The 17,541-nt window shown below is 40.1% G+C and overlaps 1 protein-coding gene across 1 annotated transcript in view; it reads left to right on the top strand.

Annotated features, from left to right (window-relative positions):
* The window catches only part of zmp:0000000625 (cadherin-2), a 124,962-nt gene that overhangs the window by 29,373 nt on the left and 78,048 nt on the right, over positions 1-17,541 (top strand). Inside the window, exon 3 of the mRNA XM_052547486.1 lies at positions 5,992-6,212. Coding sequence (XP_052403446.1) covers positions 5,992-6,212 — 221 coding nt within the window. The remainder of the gene's footprint in view (positions 1-5,991; positions 6,213-17,541) is intronic.

Genomic DNA, 17,541 nt, shown 5'->3' with positions numbered 1-17,541 from the left:
ACAGTTTGTTTTGGTAAATCGTCACGTTTCAAGGAAATTAGAGCCACTGAGCTATGTTGTATTCTGTTATGCTGCTGAAACAGTGAAGTAAAAATGCTGGGATTTTATGCTGTATATATATTTGCTCATGCTGTATATATCCTGCTGTTTTTTGAAGTTAAATTAGAAGGTAAATTAAACTTGTGTGTGTGTGGGCTGCGGGAGAATAATTAGGGTGTGTTCACACTTGTCAATCTTAACCCCCAAAGCCTGGTTCGCCTGACTGGCGCGGTTCAGTTATATATAGATCAGTCTATAGATCAGAACTTCTGATATGTGGTGCATGATTGCGTGAATATTTCTGAGCGGCAAAAGTGACAGATGTAAATCTATATATTGTGAGAGGGCAGTGTGTTACCGTGTCCCTTACGACTCAAAATAATTGACCAGAAATTTAACAAAACAATGCACTCCACTTTGTTGAGCAGGCACTTCTCTGATGTCTTCACGTGCTATCATAAAATTCCTATCTCCCATTTATGAAGTTGTGATTACGAGCTTGTTGCATTATTTTCAGTTAAAAATAACAGTGGACAGTGGTTTGTAAAAGCTGATGCTTAGCCTAAATAATTTGATCGGGAGCATACCCTCCTGTGACCCATGATTTGTCTTTATGTGTATACAGAGCCAGTGAGCAACAGACTTTCATAATAATAATAAAAAACGGTGTTAGCCCGATAATAATGCGTTAGCTTGCCCAGCCCTAGTTAAAAGTTTTTCATCTATGAGATCTTTTTTAAAAGTCATCAGTGTATTGTTCTGTTTAACAGAATGGCCTATGATATATATTTTTTTTCTGCCTGATATCCAGAGACTAGTATGATTATTGGTGGCAGGGTTAGGGTTAACCTGTGACCTTCCTCCTGACTAATGATTACAGAGCATCTTATCTGTAGTGGTCAGCTGGTACTTTCTCAAATCATTGTGGCTAGGTGCAGTGTTCATTCTGAGCTGCAAGCAGTGACCGTCCACTTGCTCATCACTCTCTGAGAGATTGTTTTGGTCCAGTGGTTAGTTCACTCACCACACAGGAAGTGGTTTGAGTCAAGAAACTATTATTATTATTATTATTAGTAGTAGTAGTTGTAGTAGTATTATTTTTATACCAAGCATTCTTCATTTCAGTATTACAAAGCAGTTTCAGCCCTACAATTTTGAATGAAGCATTGTTCCAAGAGCACTGATATAAAAATTCACTGTTCACTGAATAAATCCAGCACCACTGCTCACCTACGCAAGGTGTGTTTACACACTGACACCAGCATGAGATGCTGGTATGCTGGTGGACAATTGTAGTTATCGGTACATTTAATATTTTTACTAAATATATTGTCCCTTGCGTTGAGAACTTGAATTGAGTTATCCATATCAAAGTTCTTGCTGAAGTTAGACTCCTTAATTTCCTCTGTCCAGAGACATTTAGATGTACATGTCTGTCTCGGGTTGCTGTGGTAGTGGGGTAGTCTGTGTGTGTGTGTGTGTGTGTGTGTGTGTGTGTGTGTGCGCGTGTGTGTGCATTTGTGTGTGAGTGTGTTGAATGGGTGTATTGAGCTGGATGTAATGTGTTGTGTGGTTAAGGCATTAGTGTGGCGTATCTCTGCTGACTGCATCCTCTCTGCTGCTGTATCAGCCCTTTTGTAAGCATTCAACTCACATTATTCACCACTCCTGTCATTCATCGCTCAGTGTGTTTGTGATAACACATGCTAGCTAAAGTCTGATTATATCAACTATTAATGGGATAATTCACCCAATGAAAATTCTGTCATTTAATTACTCGCCCTCATGTCGTTCCAAACCTGTAGAACCTTCCTTCAAATTCAGAACACAAATTTAGATATTTTTTTTTATGAAATATGAAAGCTTTCTGACTCTCTATAGACAGAAAAACCATGTGCAAGTTACACAAACACTGTAAGGACATCCCTTAAATGGTTAAACCATAATTTTATGAAGCTACGAGAATACTTCTTGTGTGCAATGAAAAAAAAAAGTAATGACTTTAATCATTGATCAAACTGATCAATTGTTATAGTGGGTATATCATGACATTTTCATTTTAAAAGTTTTTGTTCTCCACCAAGTTGCAGAAATCTTCCACAAGAATGGTAAATTTACGATGAATAATCTCTATAAGTAACAATTAAAAAATGCAGTTGTTCTTTAATGTGAAATGCACATAACATGTTCTCATTTTATATAAAAATATAAATAACTATGAGGTAAATTAATAAAAATGTAATGTGAAATCCTATTAAAATATTGAGCATGTTTGAAAATACATGTATTTGAAAAAAATTGTTCTAGTTTTTGCTGTGGTATTGAAAATGGTCCAGATGAGTTTGTGTCCTTTCATGCACAAGTGTCATGATGTCCAGCTGGAGTGCCCATGAGTTCCTCTAGAGGGCACTCCATCCCAGACCTTTACCACTGTCTCTTTAGTCTCGCATTACCAGATCTTCAAACTGAAGGTCTGGAATTCATGGAAGCTTTCATTGGCCAAGGCCTGCCCATGAGGTAGGGTGACCATATGTGCCGTTCATACGGGACACATCCAAGCCAGGATTTTAATATTGGCTAAAATATCCAGGTTTTGGCTTTTTGCACTGTGCAGGTTGATCGTTGTGTAACATTCATAAGAGTTATAAAGAGCAGAGCAGACGGCTCCTTATGCTTTTGAATCGCTTTCATGTGTTTGTTTGTTCGTTTGACTTGAAGCGTTGTGGCGCACTTTGTTTTTTTGTTTTTTTTGGATTTGTGCGCAGCGACGCTTCAAGTCAATCGAACGAACAAACACATGCACATATTTGCATCACTTTGATCGTTCCCTCTAGATCTCACCTTCTCACACGCAGCCCCACGATTGGTCGATTTTGCACAATACCTGCAAGCTATTTGTCAAGCTGCTCTGGATGTTTTAGGCATTATTAAAATCCTGGCTCGGACGTGTCCCGTATGAACGGCACATATGGTCACTCTACCATGAGGCCGTTTGACCGACATGTCCAACAACCAATCACAGTTCGTTTTGGTAAATCGTCACGTTTCAGGGCATGGAAATGTCACCACAATCAATCAATCAATCACCTTTATTTATATAGCGCTTTAAACAAAATACATTGCGTCAAAGCAACTGAACGGACGAGTGTAAAGACAATCGACTCTACCTGCGCGACTCCACCGAGCAAGGACACTGACAGGGCACTTGAGTATTGCTTTTCTCTTTATTTACTTTTTTGTATAGCCTCTCAAATATATCTTACACTTGTAGTCACTATGTGCTTTCAGATCTCTACTATCACTACTAACACTCGGAGAGCACGCTATGCATGTCGCAGGAAGGCCTGTCTGACAAACTTACGCCATGTCCCTCTGACCTCTACTATGCTCTCTATTCCAGTTGGTCTCTGGAACTGCCAGTCTGCAGTTAACAAAGCAGACTTCATTTCTTCTATTGCTACTCATTCCGGTCTCAACCTCATGGCACTGACAGAGACTTGGATCAAACCTGAAGATACTGCCACCCCTGCAGCCCTCTCCACTAATTTCACTTGTTCCCACACTCCTCGCACCACTGGGAGGGGTGGAGGTACGGGTCTCCTTATATCCAAAGAATGGAAATTTGATCTTCAGCCATCACCTACAGGTACTGGTTCATTTGAATCACATGCCATTACTGTAACCCACCCTGTTAAAATCCTATGTTCCTTGGACAGAACAACCTCCTGGACAGCAACCAATCTGGCTTCAAAAGTGGCCACTCAACTGAGACTGCTCTGCTCTCGGTTACTGAAGCCCTGCGACTAGCAAGAGCAGCTTCAAAATCCTCGGTACTCATCTTGCTGGACCTGTCTGCTGCTTTTGACACTGTTAATCACCAGATTCTCTTGTCCACCCTCAGAAAGATGGGCATCTCTGGAACTGCTCTCCTGTGGGTTAAATCCTACCTCTCTGACAGATCCTTCAGTGTGTCTTGGAGGGGTGATGTTTCAAAGTCACACCACCTTGCTACTGGGGTTCCTCAAGGCTCAGTACTTGGACCACTTCTCTTCTCCATCTACATGACATCTTTAGGATCTGTCATTCAGAAGCATGGCTTTTCTTATCACTGCTATGCTGATGACACCCAACTCTACTTCTCATTCCAGCCAGATGACCCGACGGTAGCTGCTCGCATTTCAGCCTGTCTGAGTGACATTTATAGCTGGATGAATGACCATCACCTTCAGCTTAACCTTACAAAGACTGAACTCCTGGTGATTCCAGCTAACCCATTGATTCATCACAACTTCTTTATACAGCTGGGCTCGTCAACCATAACTCCTTCGAGGACAGCCAGAAACCTAGGTGTTGTGATGGATCATCAATTAAGCTTCACTGACCACATTGCTACAACGACCCGGTCCTGCAGGTTTGCCTTATACAACATTAGGAAGATTAGACCCTTCCTGTCAGAGCAAGCAACCCAACTTCTTGTCCAAGCTCTTGTTCTCTCCAGACTGGACTATTGTAATGCTCTCCTGGCGGGCCTTCCTACATGTACTGTCAAGCCTCTGCAAATGATCCAGAATGCAGCAGCGAGGGTTGTCTTCAATGAGCCAAGAAAAGCTCATGTTACTCCTCTCCTCATCAGGTTACACTGGCTACCAGTAGCCGCTCGCATCAAATTCAAGGTACTGATGCTTGCCTACAAGACGACCACTGGCACGGCACCAACTTACCTAAACTCACTGGTTAAATCCTATGTGCCCTCCAGAAGTTTGCGCTCTGCAAGTGAACAACGCCTTGTGGTGCCATCCCAAAGAAATTCAAAATCACTCTCACGGACCTTTTCCTGGACTGTGCCCAGCTGGTGGAATGACCTCCCAATCCCAATTCGTACAGCTGAGTCTTTACTAATTTTCAAGAAACGTCTGAAGACTCATCTTTTTCGCCTGCACTTAACCTACTAACACCAGTACTTTTCATTTTCTTGTCTTTGTTCATTTAATTAAAAAAAAAAAAAAAAAAAAAAAAAAAAAATCCTGGCTATGCGTTCTATACTAGACTAACTGAGACTTGTCATGGCACTTGTATACTGTTGTTGTTCTCCTGTTGACCTGACTGCTTCTATTGTTCTCATTTGTAAGTCGCTTTGGATAAAAGCGTCTGCTAAATGATTAAATGTAAATGTAAATGTGAACAACATTCATTAGGAAAACAGTGTGTCAATAATGCAAAATGATAGTTAAAAGCAGTTCATCATTGAATTCAGTGATGTCATCTCTGTTCAGTTTAAATAGTGTCTGTGCATTTATTTGCAATCAAGTCAACGATATCACTGTAGATGAAGTGACCCCATCTAAGCAAGCCAGAGGCGACAGCGGCAAGGAACCGAAACTCCATCGGTGACAGAATGGAGAAAAAAACCTTGGGAGAAACCAGGCTCAGTTGGGGGTCAGTTCTCCTCTGACCAGACGAAAACCAGTAGTTCAGGCTGCAGCAATAACAGACCTATGTGTAAAACTGTGACATATTTTAAAGATTCTATGCCACAGACTTTAAATATTACACATACTTTTGTGATTCCAGTGTTTAGTTCATCCTGATAAGCACTGGTCATCACAGATGTAAACACGATGGCTTTTCTTCTTTCGTGAGTGGGTTTGGTGCCACAGTATCTTTGTTTCCAGGTGGAAAGTTAAAGAATACGACAAACTGACTTAAAGATTTTTTTCTACAGGGGTGCCCACACTGGTCTTGCATATCCCTCAGCAAATGTGCGGTTGTGCCCCTGTTCATAGTAAAACTATAGGAGCATTTTTGCATTTCAGAAATGTGCAGAACTTTTAGCTATTGTATTATAGGGGGAAATAAGTTTAAAATCACATGTCCAGCATATTATATGTAGATACCTCTGGGCTGTATCTTGGATAGATTATATGTATGATGTGGTTTTAATTTGTCTTGCAGTGAAGTATGTGGACTGTGGCAGAGGAGCTCATGTGAGGTTTGAATGCAGTCAGCCTGGAGACTTTGGGATATCAGTGGATGGGGTTGTGTTCGCCCTGCAGCCACTGCACGAGTCCCGCTCCTGGACATCACTTCTGCTCATCAGAGCCCAGGATGAAGACACCCAGCAGCAGTGGCAGACACTGATCAGGCTGCTTCCTGTCAGAGACCATTCAACAACGGTACGACATGTGCATCACTTGTCATAGCTGGAACAGTGATCATTCAATTCAATTAAAAAAAAAAATGTGTATAGCGCTTTTTACGATACAAATCTTTGCAATGCAACTTTACAGAAAATTAAGTTTCTACAATATTTTCACTTTTTATCGCCTAACCCTAATGCAAGTCTTACCTGCTTTATGGCGGTCTACTCTCATTCTACTAATCCATTATTAAAGTGGGAAAAGAAATGGTCTTTCACAGGGGCACCCTTATGAATTATCTTATCAGTGGATTTTACCAGCAATGCGACAGAGCCATTTCACCATGCTATTTGTTTTGTAAACAGACAGTGAACATGCAGAATCCGCAGAGAACAAAATTCAGAGGAGGTATCTGTTGAATTAACTCTGGTGGTGATGAATGTGTGTTCATTGTCAATAAAACATTCATCGGCCGCCTAGATATAATGAGGATTTTATTGGGGATTTTGCAGATTTTTCAAGTAAAATTATGTTGAAGAATGATAAATTGCTGTTAGTGGGTGATTTTAAGATAAATGTGTGCTGTCCTACAAATCCATTGGTAGGAGATTTTTTGAATGTAATTGATTATTTTAATCTTTTACAGCATGTGCATAAACCCACCCATGTTTTTGGTCATATTTTATACTTGGTATTGTCTTTTGGTCTATGTGTTGATGATGTTGTTTTTACAGTTTTTTTCAATCGCTAACAAGTGCTTAACCATACTTCAGATACTTTTTCTAAACTCTTAACACAGACTCACACTTACAAAACACAATTGGCCAAATGGATAATTTTCTTCTCAAAAACACATTTTGTTACAAATATACTAAATCTTCATTTCAAAATAGAACTTTCTCTGCACACACCAACTTTCCCAAAACACTGGAAATCTGACTCAAAATTAAATTATTCTGTCAAAGAATAACACTTGTTTTCACCTCACAAAGTACATACAGTCAAAGTACACCAGGTTTCAAAATACTGGCTATTGTTGACATTACAAAAATAGACTTTTCAGTCTCAGTTTTACAGGCATTTGCATGCAAAACATGCAATTCATTGTTTTACACTAAATTTCTTGGTTAGGAACTGTATGTCCAAATGTACAGTAATGCTCACATTCAAAAGCATTCCAGTAAAAAGCTATTTTTTTTCCTTGACTGTTTACTGCAGGAGGTACAGTAGAAACATGGTATGATAGAACAGAAAAGGTTTGACAGTATTGCTTACAGTTACATCTCTCACTGCTCCTACTCCCCTCACTGCTACTGCTTCTCTCACTGCTCCTGCTCCTCTCACTGCTCCTGCTCCTCTCACTGCTCCTCTCACTGCTCCTGCTCCTCTCACTGCATCTCTCACTGCTCCTGCTCCTCTCACTGCTCCTCTCACTGCATCTCTCACTGCTCCTGCTCCTCTCACTGCATCTCTCACTGCTCCTGCTCCCCTCACTGCTACTGCTTCTCTCACTGCTCCTGCTCCTCTCACTGCATCTCTCACTGCTCCTGCTCCCCTCACTGCTACTGCTTCTCTCACTGCTCCTGCTCCTCTCACTGCTCCTGCTCCTCTCACTGCATCTCTCACTGCTCCTGCTCCTCTCACCGCTCCTGCTCCTCTCACTGCTCCTGTACCTCTCACTGCTCCTGCTCCTCTCACTGCTCCTGCTCCTCTCACTGCACCTCTCACTGCTCCTGCACCTCTCACTGCTCCTGCTCCTCTCACTGCTCCTGCTCCTCTCACTGCATCTCTCACTGCTCCTGCTCCTCTCACTGCTCCTGCTTCTCTCACTGCATCTCTCACTGCTCCTGCTCCTCTCACTGCTCCTGCTCCTCTCACTGCTCCTGCTCCTCTCACTGCTCCTGCTCCTGCCACTGGGCACCTTGCTCTTACTGTTCCTCGTCCATACATTACAGTGTTTGTCTTTTTCTGTTTCTGTTTCCAAAAATATCACTCTTCAAAGTCCTCCTTTTAATGTATAAGTGTCAAAGTAACAGAAAAAAATAACCCCTGCCATTGAGTCTAAGCCAGATTGGAATCAGTTGTGGTTGGCCCAATTTACACAACATAAATCAGCTAAGATATATTGTTTTTGAACTGATATCACTGCAGAAGCAGAGGTTTTTACACTGTATCTAAGGTTTGGAACATTGTTTTTGCTATTGTGGGATGTTGTTTGTTAACATTTGTAAATACTACAAAAACAATCCATAATTTTGTTGGGAGGTATAGCTTGTATGTTATACTTGGAGCAGAAATGTAAGCATTGTGGAAATGTGTTCAATGACTCCATATTGTGTGAAAACAACTTGAAATGTGTCAATGGTATGGTCACAATAGACAGATGCTGTGCTAATTGTGTTTAGAGTTTTGAAAATGTGACAACTGCTCGGACAAATGCTTGTTAGCGACTGAAAAAAACTGTAATATCATGAACAGCGCCCTCTTTCACCCTCAATACCCATGGCTGAAGTGCAAAGCAAGGTACTGATTTGGATTCTGATTGCCTCTTCTGGACTCAGTTGCTCCCTTGCATGTTAAAAAAAGTTATATCCAGACCTGAGCTCTGGCTAAATGACGTGACTCGTGGGACGAGGAAAGCTTGTCAAAAATTTGAATGAAAATTGAATAAAAACTGGTTACAGATATCTTTTGAAATGTTTAAAGTATTATGTAATATTTAATGTAATAAATTCTGCACTTAATCCAAAATCTGATTTCTGTTCTGACCCTCCAATTATTACTTGTGGGGCATTTTTGGATTGTTTCCGATATCTTATATTTGATCAAACCTGGTTTATTTGACCCTTCAGTTGTTCGCCTACCATCTGTTGGTTTTGACCATTTTGAACTTATTTCTCTGCAATCGTTAGCTAATGTAATCAGCCAGCTGAAACGAACTGTGTACTTGATATTATTCCAGCTAGGTTAGTGAAACAGGCATTTCATGTTCTTTGAACAGGGCTTTAGGCGATTTATTGACTGCAGTTGACTCAGGGCCCTCAGCAGATCTTGTTTTATTAGATCTTAGCACCGCAATCGATACTATTGAAAATGCATTAGCATTTAATGGGGTATAGACATTTATCCGAATATTGAAATTGTGTGTAGTGTTTTATGTTTTGAGACTGTTTTATTAGGAGTTTAATTATTGTAACAGCACTTTGGTCAATGGTCAATTGTGTAAAAGTGGTCAATAAAAAAAAGAAAGAATTATTATATGATGCAATCAAATGTAAAGCACAATTTGGTAGTTCTGTATGTTGTTTCAGTGTTGGCATCATCTGAGGTCCTCTGAGGGGTTAGCATCATTTCTTTTCATGTGTTCTTGATCCAGACTAATGCTTTTGTAAATCCTAGTTACTACGGGATGTCGATTAACTGATGGAACTTAATAGGTAGGCAGTGCAGAGACTGTAAAATTGGGGTAATATGATCATATTTTCTAGACCTGGAATCAGTGCCATGAATCAGTGATGTGGTCATTGTCAAATCGATGATTTAATTGTGCATGGGTGAAGTAAGAGAATGATTCTTTATTCTTGTCTGAGCTTACTATTTGCCATTTAACCATGCAGGTACACGAAAAGAGCCTATGGAATCACCAATAATCTAAAAATATACTTTCGGACGTACTGATAAACTGGCATTAAATATAAAATACAAAAAATTTACAACAGCTAGTTCATGTGGTTGGCACTACTGTCATCTCGCTTGTCCTGTGAATTTTTTTCATTTATTTATTTTTTAAACAATAGTAAATTCCATTTAAAGTCCGATGATTTAACCCTAATATGGACGTAAACGAATGCCTTAAATATAAGGTATTCAAAAACCAGTAAGTTCATATATTTGGAGTGAGTTCGGTTGAAATGATGCCTTGGTCATACTCGCTCCGGACCACATGCCTCATGGTGGGACCAACGTACCGCCCCAGAAACAAGAATGAGATGCGTTCTAAATAGGGTTGGGACAACGCGTCGAGGTCATCGATGACGTCGACGCAAAAAATACGTTGATGCAAAATATGCGCATCGATTCATCAACCTGTTTTTATTTCACCAAAAAACGTTTGCAAAACGTTTACCTTATGTGCGCTGACGCAAAATATGCGCATCGATTCATCGACCTGTTTTTATTTCTCCAAAAAACGTTTGCAAAACGTTTACCTTATGTGCGCTGAATATACGCGATGGCTGGATCATCATTCTGTCCAACGTTATATAACCAATCCAGGGGTTTTTCTGCATTGATCTTTTTTTTTTGGTGGCTGTAAAAGCCTTATTTGATCGGTGAGTGATGTAGAATGACAAAGCGTGTACGAGAGAGAGCCCCGGCTGTGCGCTCGATCACTCACAGTCTTCAAACTACACGAGTGCTGTCTTGCTCGCTCTCTCTCTCTCTCTCTCTCTCTCTCTCTCCCTCATGCATATTAACCAAAATCATTAGACACGATAGAAAAGGGGCGGAACGCAAAAGTTTCACGTGGAGCATTTGGAGATATATTTTTTATTGAATGCTAGACATCAAGTTGTTGTTATTTTCATCTGAAAGAAGAACTTTTTCTCAGTAAACTAGGCCCTATGTGTTCAGTAAACTTGTTTCAGTAAGCTATGTGTTTTCAAGGCTTCAAGGTTTTATTGAATACTATCTCTATACAAGTGCAAAGTAATGCATTCTTAGTCAGTCTTTTTATTTTTATTTTAAGAGCAATACACATATATAGCAATGTTAAGGAATTCATGTTTTTTTTCATTCAGATATGTAAATCAACATGTATAAATTGTTAGTAGTCAATTAATGGAGAGATAATCGAAATCGAATCGGTCTGGAAAAAATTATCGTTAGATTAATCGATGCATCGAAAAAATAATCGCTAGATTAATCGTTTAAAAAATAATCGTTTATCCCAGCCCCAGTTCTAAAGTAACTGTGGCATTAAACTCCGTTAGTAAGAGCTAATTTAAAATAAGGCACATATCGGATTACCTGTTAAAGTACGATGGAATACCTTATATCTGCAAACAATGTATGTCTATTTGTGGATGGAGACTTCTTCGCCACCTACGGGCTCACATCATCCTTTGAGAGCACGGGCGAGCGTGAAGTGCAGTGCTGAGATGGGATAACGGAGTGGTTTGATAGCCGAATTATGGTGGGCCGCCTAATAATTATAATAAAAAACATTGATTGGAGAATGAGCCTAATATCGTCTTGGCTATCATTGATACATGATACTGTCACCGCAACACAGGATGCATGGCATACCTTTTAAGCGGAGGTGATGTCTTTTTTATTTATTTTTTTGCGTCTGAGCAGACACTGCTGAGGCAGTGGGGAGATACGGGAAAGGCTCCTGAGGGAGCAGACACTGCTGCGGCAGTGAGGAGGTAGAGAAAAGGCTCCTGCGGGAGCAGAAACTGCTGCGGCAGTGAAGAGATACGGAAAAGGCTCCTGCGGGAGCAGACAAGCAGCAGTGGGGAGATGCGGAAAACAGAGAAGTAAAGGGGAGCATGAGAAGAGGAGGAGAAATTTGGGCCACCTGCGGAGCTTGCTTCGTATGCTGTAGATGTTGGCTGTGGGAAGAGTAAAAAGGTTTAGTAATATTTGATGGGGCAAGCTAAAAATGAATGGGTAGCCTACTGTGTTACAAGCTTAGCAATTGGTTGCCTGATTTGACAATTCCTCAAGCCTTGTCCACATTATTATGTTCCTGTTGGAAGCATCTTTCCTCTCATTTGGCCTCCAGCCTCTTTAGACGGTCTTTAGAGCGGATACGTTTGGAACGCTGCTTTCACGTCGTAGTATGTACTGTGGAAACAGAGGCTTTTGGAAACGATGAAGCATGTTTAGTCTTGTAAGATGTTGTACCGAAAGACATGATTATAGCAGTAATGTTAACCCCTTACCGGTCACCCCCCCATTTTTGGCATGGAGATAGAAATTACATACCCAAAATAAAAATGTTTCTGCTCATGATTCTTTCTGACTAGATACATGATCAACATTTGTCCACGAGCTGACACTTTGACGTTAACCATTCAGGAATAGGAATCGTTTTCCTGACATAAATTACTAAATAACTGTCACTGAAATTATGTTTTGTCGAAATATTGGTCAAATATCGAATCCAGAGTCTTTAGACTTTCAGTTGATGTATGGTTTATCCAGATCAAGTAAGAGAGTGATGTTTAACCTGCTGTGAAAGTAAAATGATAATAAACTGGGGCCGTTGGCGATGCTTGCAAGCAAATGGGTTAATAGCAGTAATGTGCTATTCGCTTTCAAGTGGTTTCTAAAGATATTATTTACTTGCCTGTTTTTCGTATTACCGTCCTAAAAAGGCGACAGTAATTTTACTCACACTTGCTATCCTGCGTCAAAACACGAGGGCAGATGCGTTTTAGATAAATTTTGAGTGATCACGCCAGTGAATGGTGAAATAGGTCCCTAAATAATTGGGTCCTGCCAGACAACTTGCATGGAAATTAAAATTAAAATGTAAGCATTTAGCAGACGCTTTTATCCAGCGACTTATGGTGCAATCAGGCTTTTTTTAATATCATGTCTGTATCATTTCAGTGAGGTTTAAATGTGCACGGTAAGGCGAATGTAATGTCTTGGACCATTATCATGCAATATTGTATTTATCTTGTTTATAATGGGTCACATAATATGCTGCCAGATCTTAGCCTGATTTGGGCCACATATCACTGGACTGATCCGGGCCTCACTCACCATTAAATTCAGCACAATTAAGCTAATGAAGATTAGCGTCTTCGGCAGAAAATGTATTGGTTTACGTCACACGGTCTGCGCCACTAGAGGAAGTGGCCTCAAACTGCCACTCGGCCGGAACACTGAGGTGAAGGGCTGAGCCGTTGCAGGAAATGAGAGAGGCTTGCTGCAGTGACAACTGGGGTGTGGCCCAGGCTGGTTAGGTTCCTGCTGCTGCAATCCAGCGCTCGAGGAGAGCTCGGTCTCGGGCGGCACTATCGTTGTGTCAAGCGAGGCGAGCGAGGAGCTTGCACGGTCTATTGGCCACGACTTGTGGCTTGGCGCTTAATGGTACTCAACGACCATGTTTGGCTGGGTAGGAATGATCGCGGGTCCGGCAAAAGCAGCAGGTCTTATAAATCCCTGGTGTAGCTCTCTTCGTTTGTACGAAAATTGGGTCTGTGATAAGGTGACAGACGAAGCGAACCAGCATGCTGATAAACCGTCAATGGATAGAGGTAAATCAGCGATTCTTATACTATGGGATTGATTACTTGATTATGGTCCACCTGTGTCGATTAGGCTAAGTATCTGACGCGCTCCTCCCGAATCGTGTTAATAAAAACTTCATTTTAACAAGTTCAGTTTCTGTGCTATGGAACCTGAAACCTGACTGAAATTCTTCATAGAGATCTTTTTTTTTTTTTTTTTTTTGCAGGAAAGAGAACAATTGAGCAGACAACTTTTTCTCAAATTGTAGGCATAAATGGAAGATTAGAAATCGGTCTGTAATTTGCCATTTCACTATGATCTAGTTGTGGTTTCTTAAGAGGCTTAATAAAGCTTGAATGGTTTTGTGACGTGACCTAAAGATAATGACGAGTTAATAATATTGAGAAGCAGTTATTTTGCTACAGGTAACAACTTTTTCAGTAATTTAATGGGTACGAGATCTAATAAACATGTTGTTGGTTTAGATGCAGTGATGAGTTTATTAAGCTATTCTGTCCTATAGTATCATAAAGTCATTACTATTTAACTGTGAGAGAATATTTTGATCGGTTGGCGTCTGGTTATTGGTTAATCTAGCCACTGTGCTAAATAAAAACCTTGGATTGTTTTGTTTATTTTCTACAAGTTTGTGGATATGCTCGGCCCTGGCAGTTTTTAGAGCCTGTATATAGCTGGACATACTGTTTTTCCATGCAATTCTAAAAAACGTTCAAGTTAGTTTTTCTCCATTTGCTCTCAAGAGAGTGAGTATTACTGTTGTACCATGGCACAGTATGTTTTTCTGTAACCTTTTTTAATTTGATGGGGGCAACAGCTTCTAATGTATTAGAGAAGATAGTGCCCATGTTGCTTGTCATTTCATTTAGTTCATGTACACTGGCAAAAAACATGAGGGCCGATTGTTGGTGGGAGGAGTGAGGCCCAGATAAGTCCAGTGATATGTGGCCCAAATCAGCCTAAGATCTGGCAGCATATTATGTGACCAATGATAAACAAGATAAATACAATTTTGCATGATGATGGTTAAATGATCACATACATTTTAATGTACAGTTTAGTATTGTTGAAATGTAATCTTTGAAATGGCAAGTCAAAACAGAATGAAACATTATCATTTAAAAATTAAGGAAATCTTAATTAAAATCATTAAACTGCACTTAATTATAATTTATTACATTTTATATTAGTATTCTTGGTACAAATAATCTTAGAATCCTTACTTGAAAAGAAAGAGAGAGAGAGTATTTAACTGTTACACTCCTTTGCTGCCCCAGAAAAACAAACTGCATCCACTGTTCATGTAACGCTGTGTTCTTGGGGAAGCTGAACATGGTGAACTTTCCCTCACATCCAAAAATGCACTTATTTGGAGGCATTCTCGAACAAATCCTATGCAGCACTGCAGACAATTTTGAAGCCCGTTGATGTGTGCATGCGGGCAGAAATGCTCATATAAGGACTTCTGTTCTCTTCTACTTCATTAAATACACGATCAAAAAAAACCCAGCCTACATTTTACCAACCCGGGAAGTAAGATTTTCGGCACAGAAATTCTCAGTCATTCTTCTAAATGATATATATATTTTTACTTTGGCCATGTTTAGCATGAGAATCCATCTCTTTAACACTGTGAACAACTCTGATTACACGAACCATTGTACTAACCCCCCCCCCCCCCCCTTTTAAGCAGAAGAATTTTGAATTTAGTTAAACCTGTATCCTGTATTCTGAGTAACATTAAGAATATCACTATATATTATCGCGACCCTTACCATGTCATTCTTCTAATGATGTAGCAAGTACATCGGGTGTTATGGGAGTGTTCCCGGTTCCGGTTTACCTAATTAATGCAGCCTAAAAACCCTTAACTGATTTGGATATTAGAAGCATATTAGTTTGTTATGTGTAAACCTTTAATCTAGATTTAAACTGCAAGAGTGTGTCTGCCTCCTGAACAATGTTAGGTAGGTTATTCCAGAGTTTAGGCACTAAATATGAAAAGGATCTACCGCCCACAGTTGATTTTAATATTCTAGGTATTATCAAATTGCCTGAGTTTTGAGAACACAATGGACGTGGAGGACCATAATGTAACAAGAGTTCATTCAAATACTGAGGTGCTAAACCATTCAGGGCTTTACAAGTAAAATAGGCAAGATTTTGAAATCTATACAATGTTTGATATGGACTCAGTGCAGTGTTGAGAGGACCAAGCTAATATGGTCATACTTCTTGTTTCTAGTAAGAACTCTAGCTGCTGCATTTTGGACTAACTGGAGTTTGTTTATTAAGTGTGCAGAACAACCACCCAATAAAGCATCACAAGCATAGGAGGGCATAGGCCATAATTTATATATATTTTTGAAGCTAGAAACATGGGATTCTAAGGAAAGATTGCTATCAAATAGCACATCTAGGTTTCTAACTTATGACTTAAAATTGACAGAGCAGCCATCAAATCTTAGACAGCATTCTAGGTTATTACATGCAGAGTTTTTAGGTCCTAAAAAAAAACCTCTGTTTTTTCAGAATTTAGAAGTAAGAAAATACTCATCATCCAGTTTTTCATATCGACTATGCATTCCGTTGGTTTTTCGAATTTTTATGTTTCACTGGGGTGCGAAGAAATATTGAGCTTAGTACCATCAGCAAAACAGTGAAAGCTAACACAATGTTTCCTGATGATATCTCCCAAAAGAAATATGTAAAGCATGAAGAGTAATGGCCCTAATACTGAGCCTTGAGGTACTCCATACTGCACTTGAGATTGATATGATACCTCTTCATTCACTGCTACGAACTGATTGCAGTCATATAAGTATATTTTAGACCATGCCAATGCACAATGCAGTTTTCTAGTCTATGCAAAAGAATGTTGTGGTCAATAGTGTCGAATGCAGAACTTAGTAATCTGTTTGCCAGTGTTTGACCCATGCCTGTTATAACCCCATCTCAGCGTAATAAAATCTTGCACATGGATCTGCATGTCTCACGACTCATCAGCCCCATTATAGAATACTTGGCCACACGAGGCCACACTAAATAATTTTGTTAGCCTTTAGACAAGGCCCACAATCGCTGGAGATATATTTTTGTGACTTTTTAGCTATAGCACACTATTCGGACCTTCCAGACTGTCTTTTGATAGAGTTTTTTTGCGATGGCATTAATCAACCGCTACAATCTGAGGTTAGTTGCGAAGGTCCACGTTCATCACTCAGTTCATCAGTTTTTGGGAGCATTAGTACTCGTTCCCCAAAGCGTTTTCCGCACAGCTCCAGTTCCTGAAGAGGAACGTCTCTAGGTTACGTATGTAACCCTATTTCCTCGAGGGTACGAGAAGCTGCGTCTCGAGGTCATACCCCCAGCACCCCTGCTGGCACTTGCTGGTACTCAAAGCTGAAGCCAGCTGTGCGGCTCGTGCCTTTATAGCTTCCTGGTCACTTACATCACCCCGCCCGTGATGTCACGCTCTCCTATAAGACAGATTAGATATGATATTCAGAGTCGCTCACGCTAAATGCGTTCCCCAAAGCGTTTTCGACGCAGCGTCTTGTTCCCTCGAGGAACTAGGGTTACATACGCAACCTAGAGATGTTTCTGTGAGGGAGTAAACAAGATTATTTTCACATAATTTAGAAAGAAAAATTCTAGGCTACAAGATCCAGATCTTAAAAGTCCCGAGAACCAATGTTATGTATACATTTTATGTCCTTATTCAAGTGATTTACAATTTTTAGTTTTTTCACTAACCACACATAAACATTGTTTTCTCCAAAACACAATCATGTACATACATGCTGCTCACATATTATTATAGTCCAGTTTGTGCTGAATACAGTAAGATTAGACTTGCCATTTAGATGTTTATAAGCAACTGAAAAAAGCACAAATGTGAGGGCATAACAAAACTTCTCTAGTCCCCAAAAATACCTTTAGACCTCAGAGGGTTAAATTGGTTCCAGTCTTATCTTACCTTTGACCCGTGGGGTCCCTCAAGGCTCAACTCTAGCACCCGTGTTATTTTCCTTGTATATGTTTCCCCTCGGTTCTATCTTTGAGGAGTATGGTATAACTATCATTGTTACGCAGATGA

Source organism: Carassius gibelio, chromosome B2 (genome assembly GCF_023724105.1).
Source record: "Carassius gibelio isolate Cgi1373 ecotype wild population from Czech Republic chromosome B2, carGib1.2-hapl.c, whole genome shotgun sequence".
Taxonomy (NCBI): domain Eukaryota; kingdom Metazoa; phylum Chordata; class Actinopteri; order Cypriniformes; family Cyprinidae; genus Carassius; species Carassius gibelio.
This window is presented reverse-complemented; position numbering and strand designations above follow the sequence as displayed.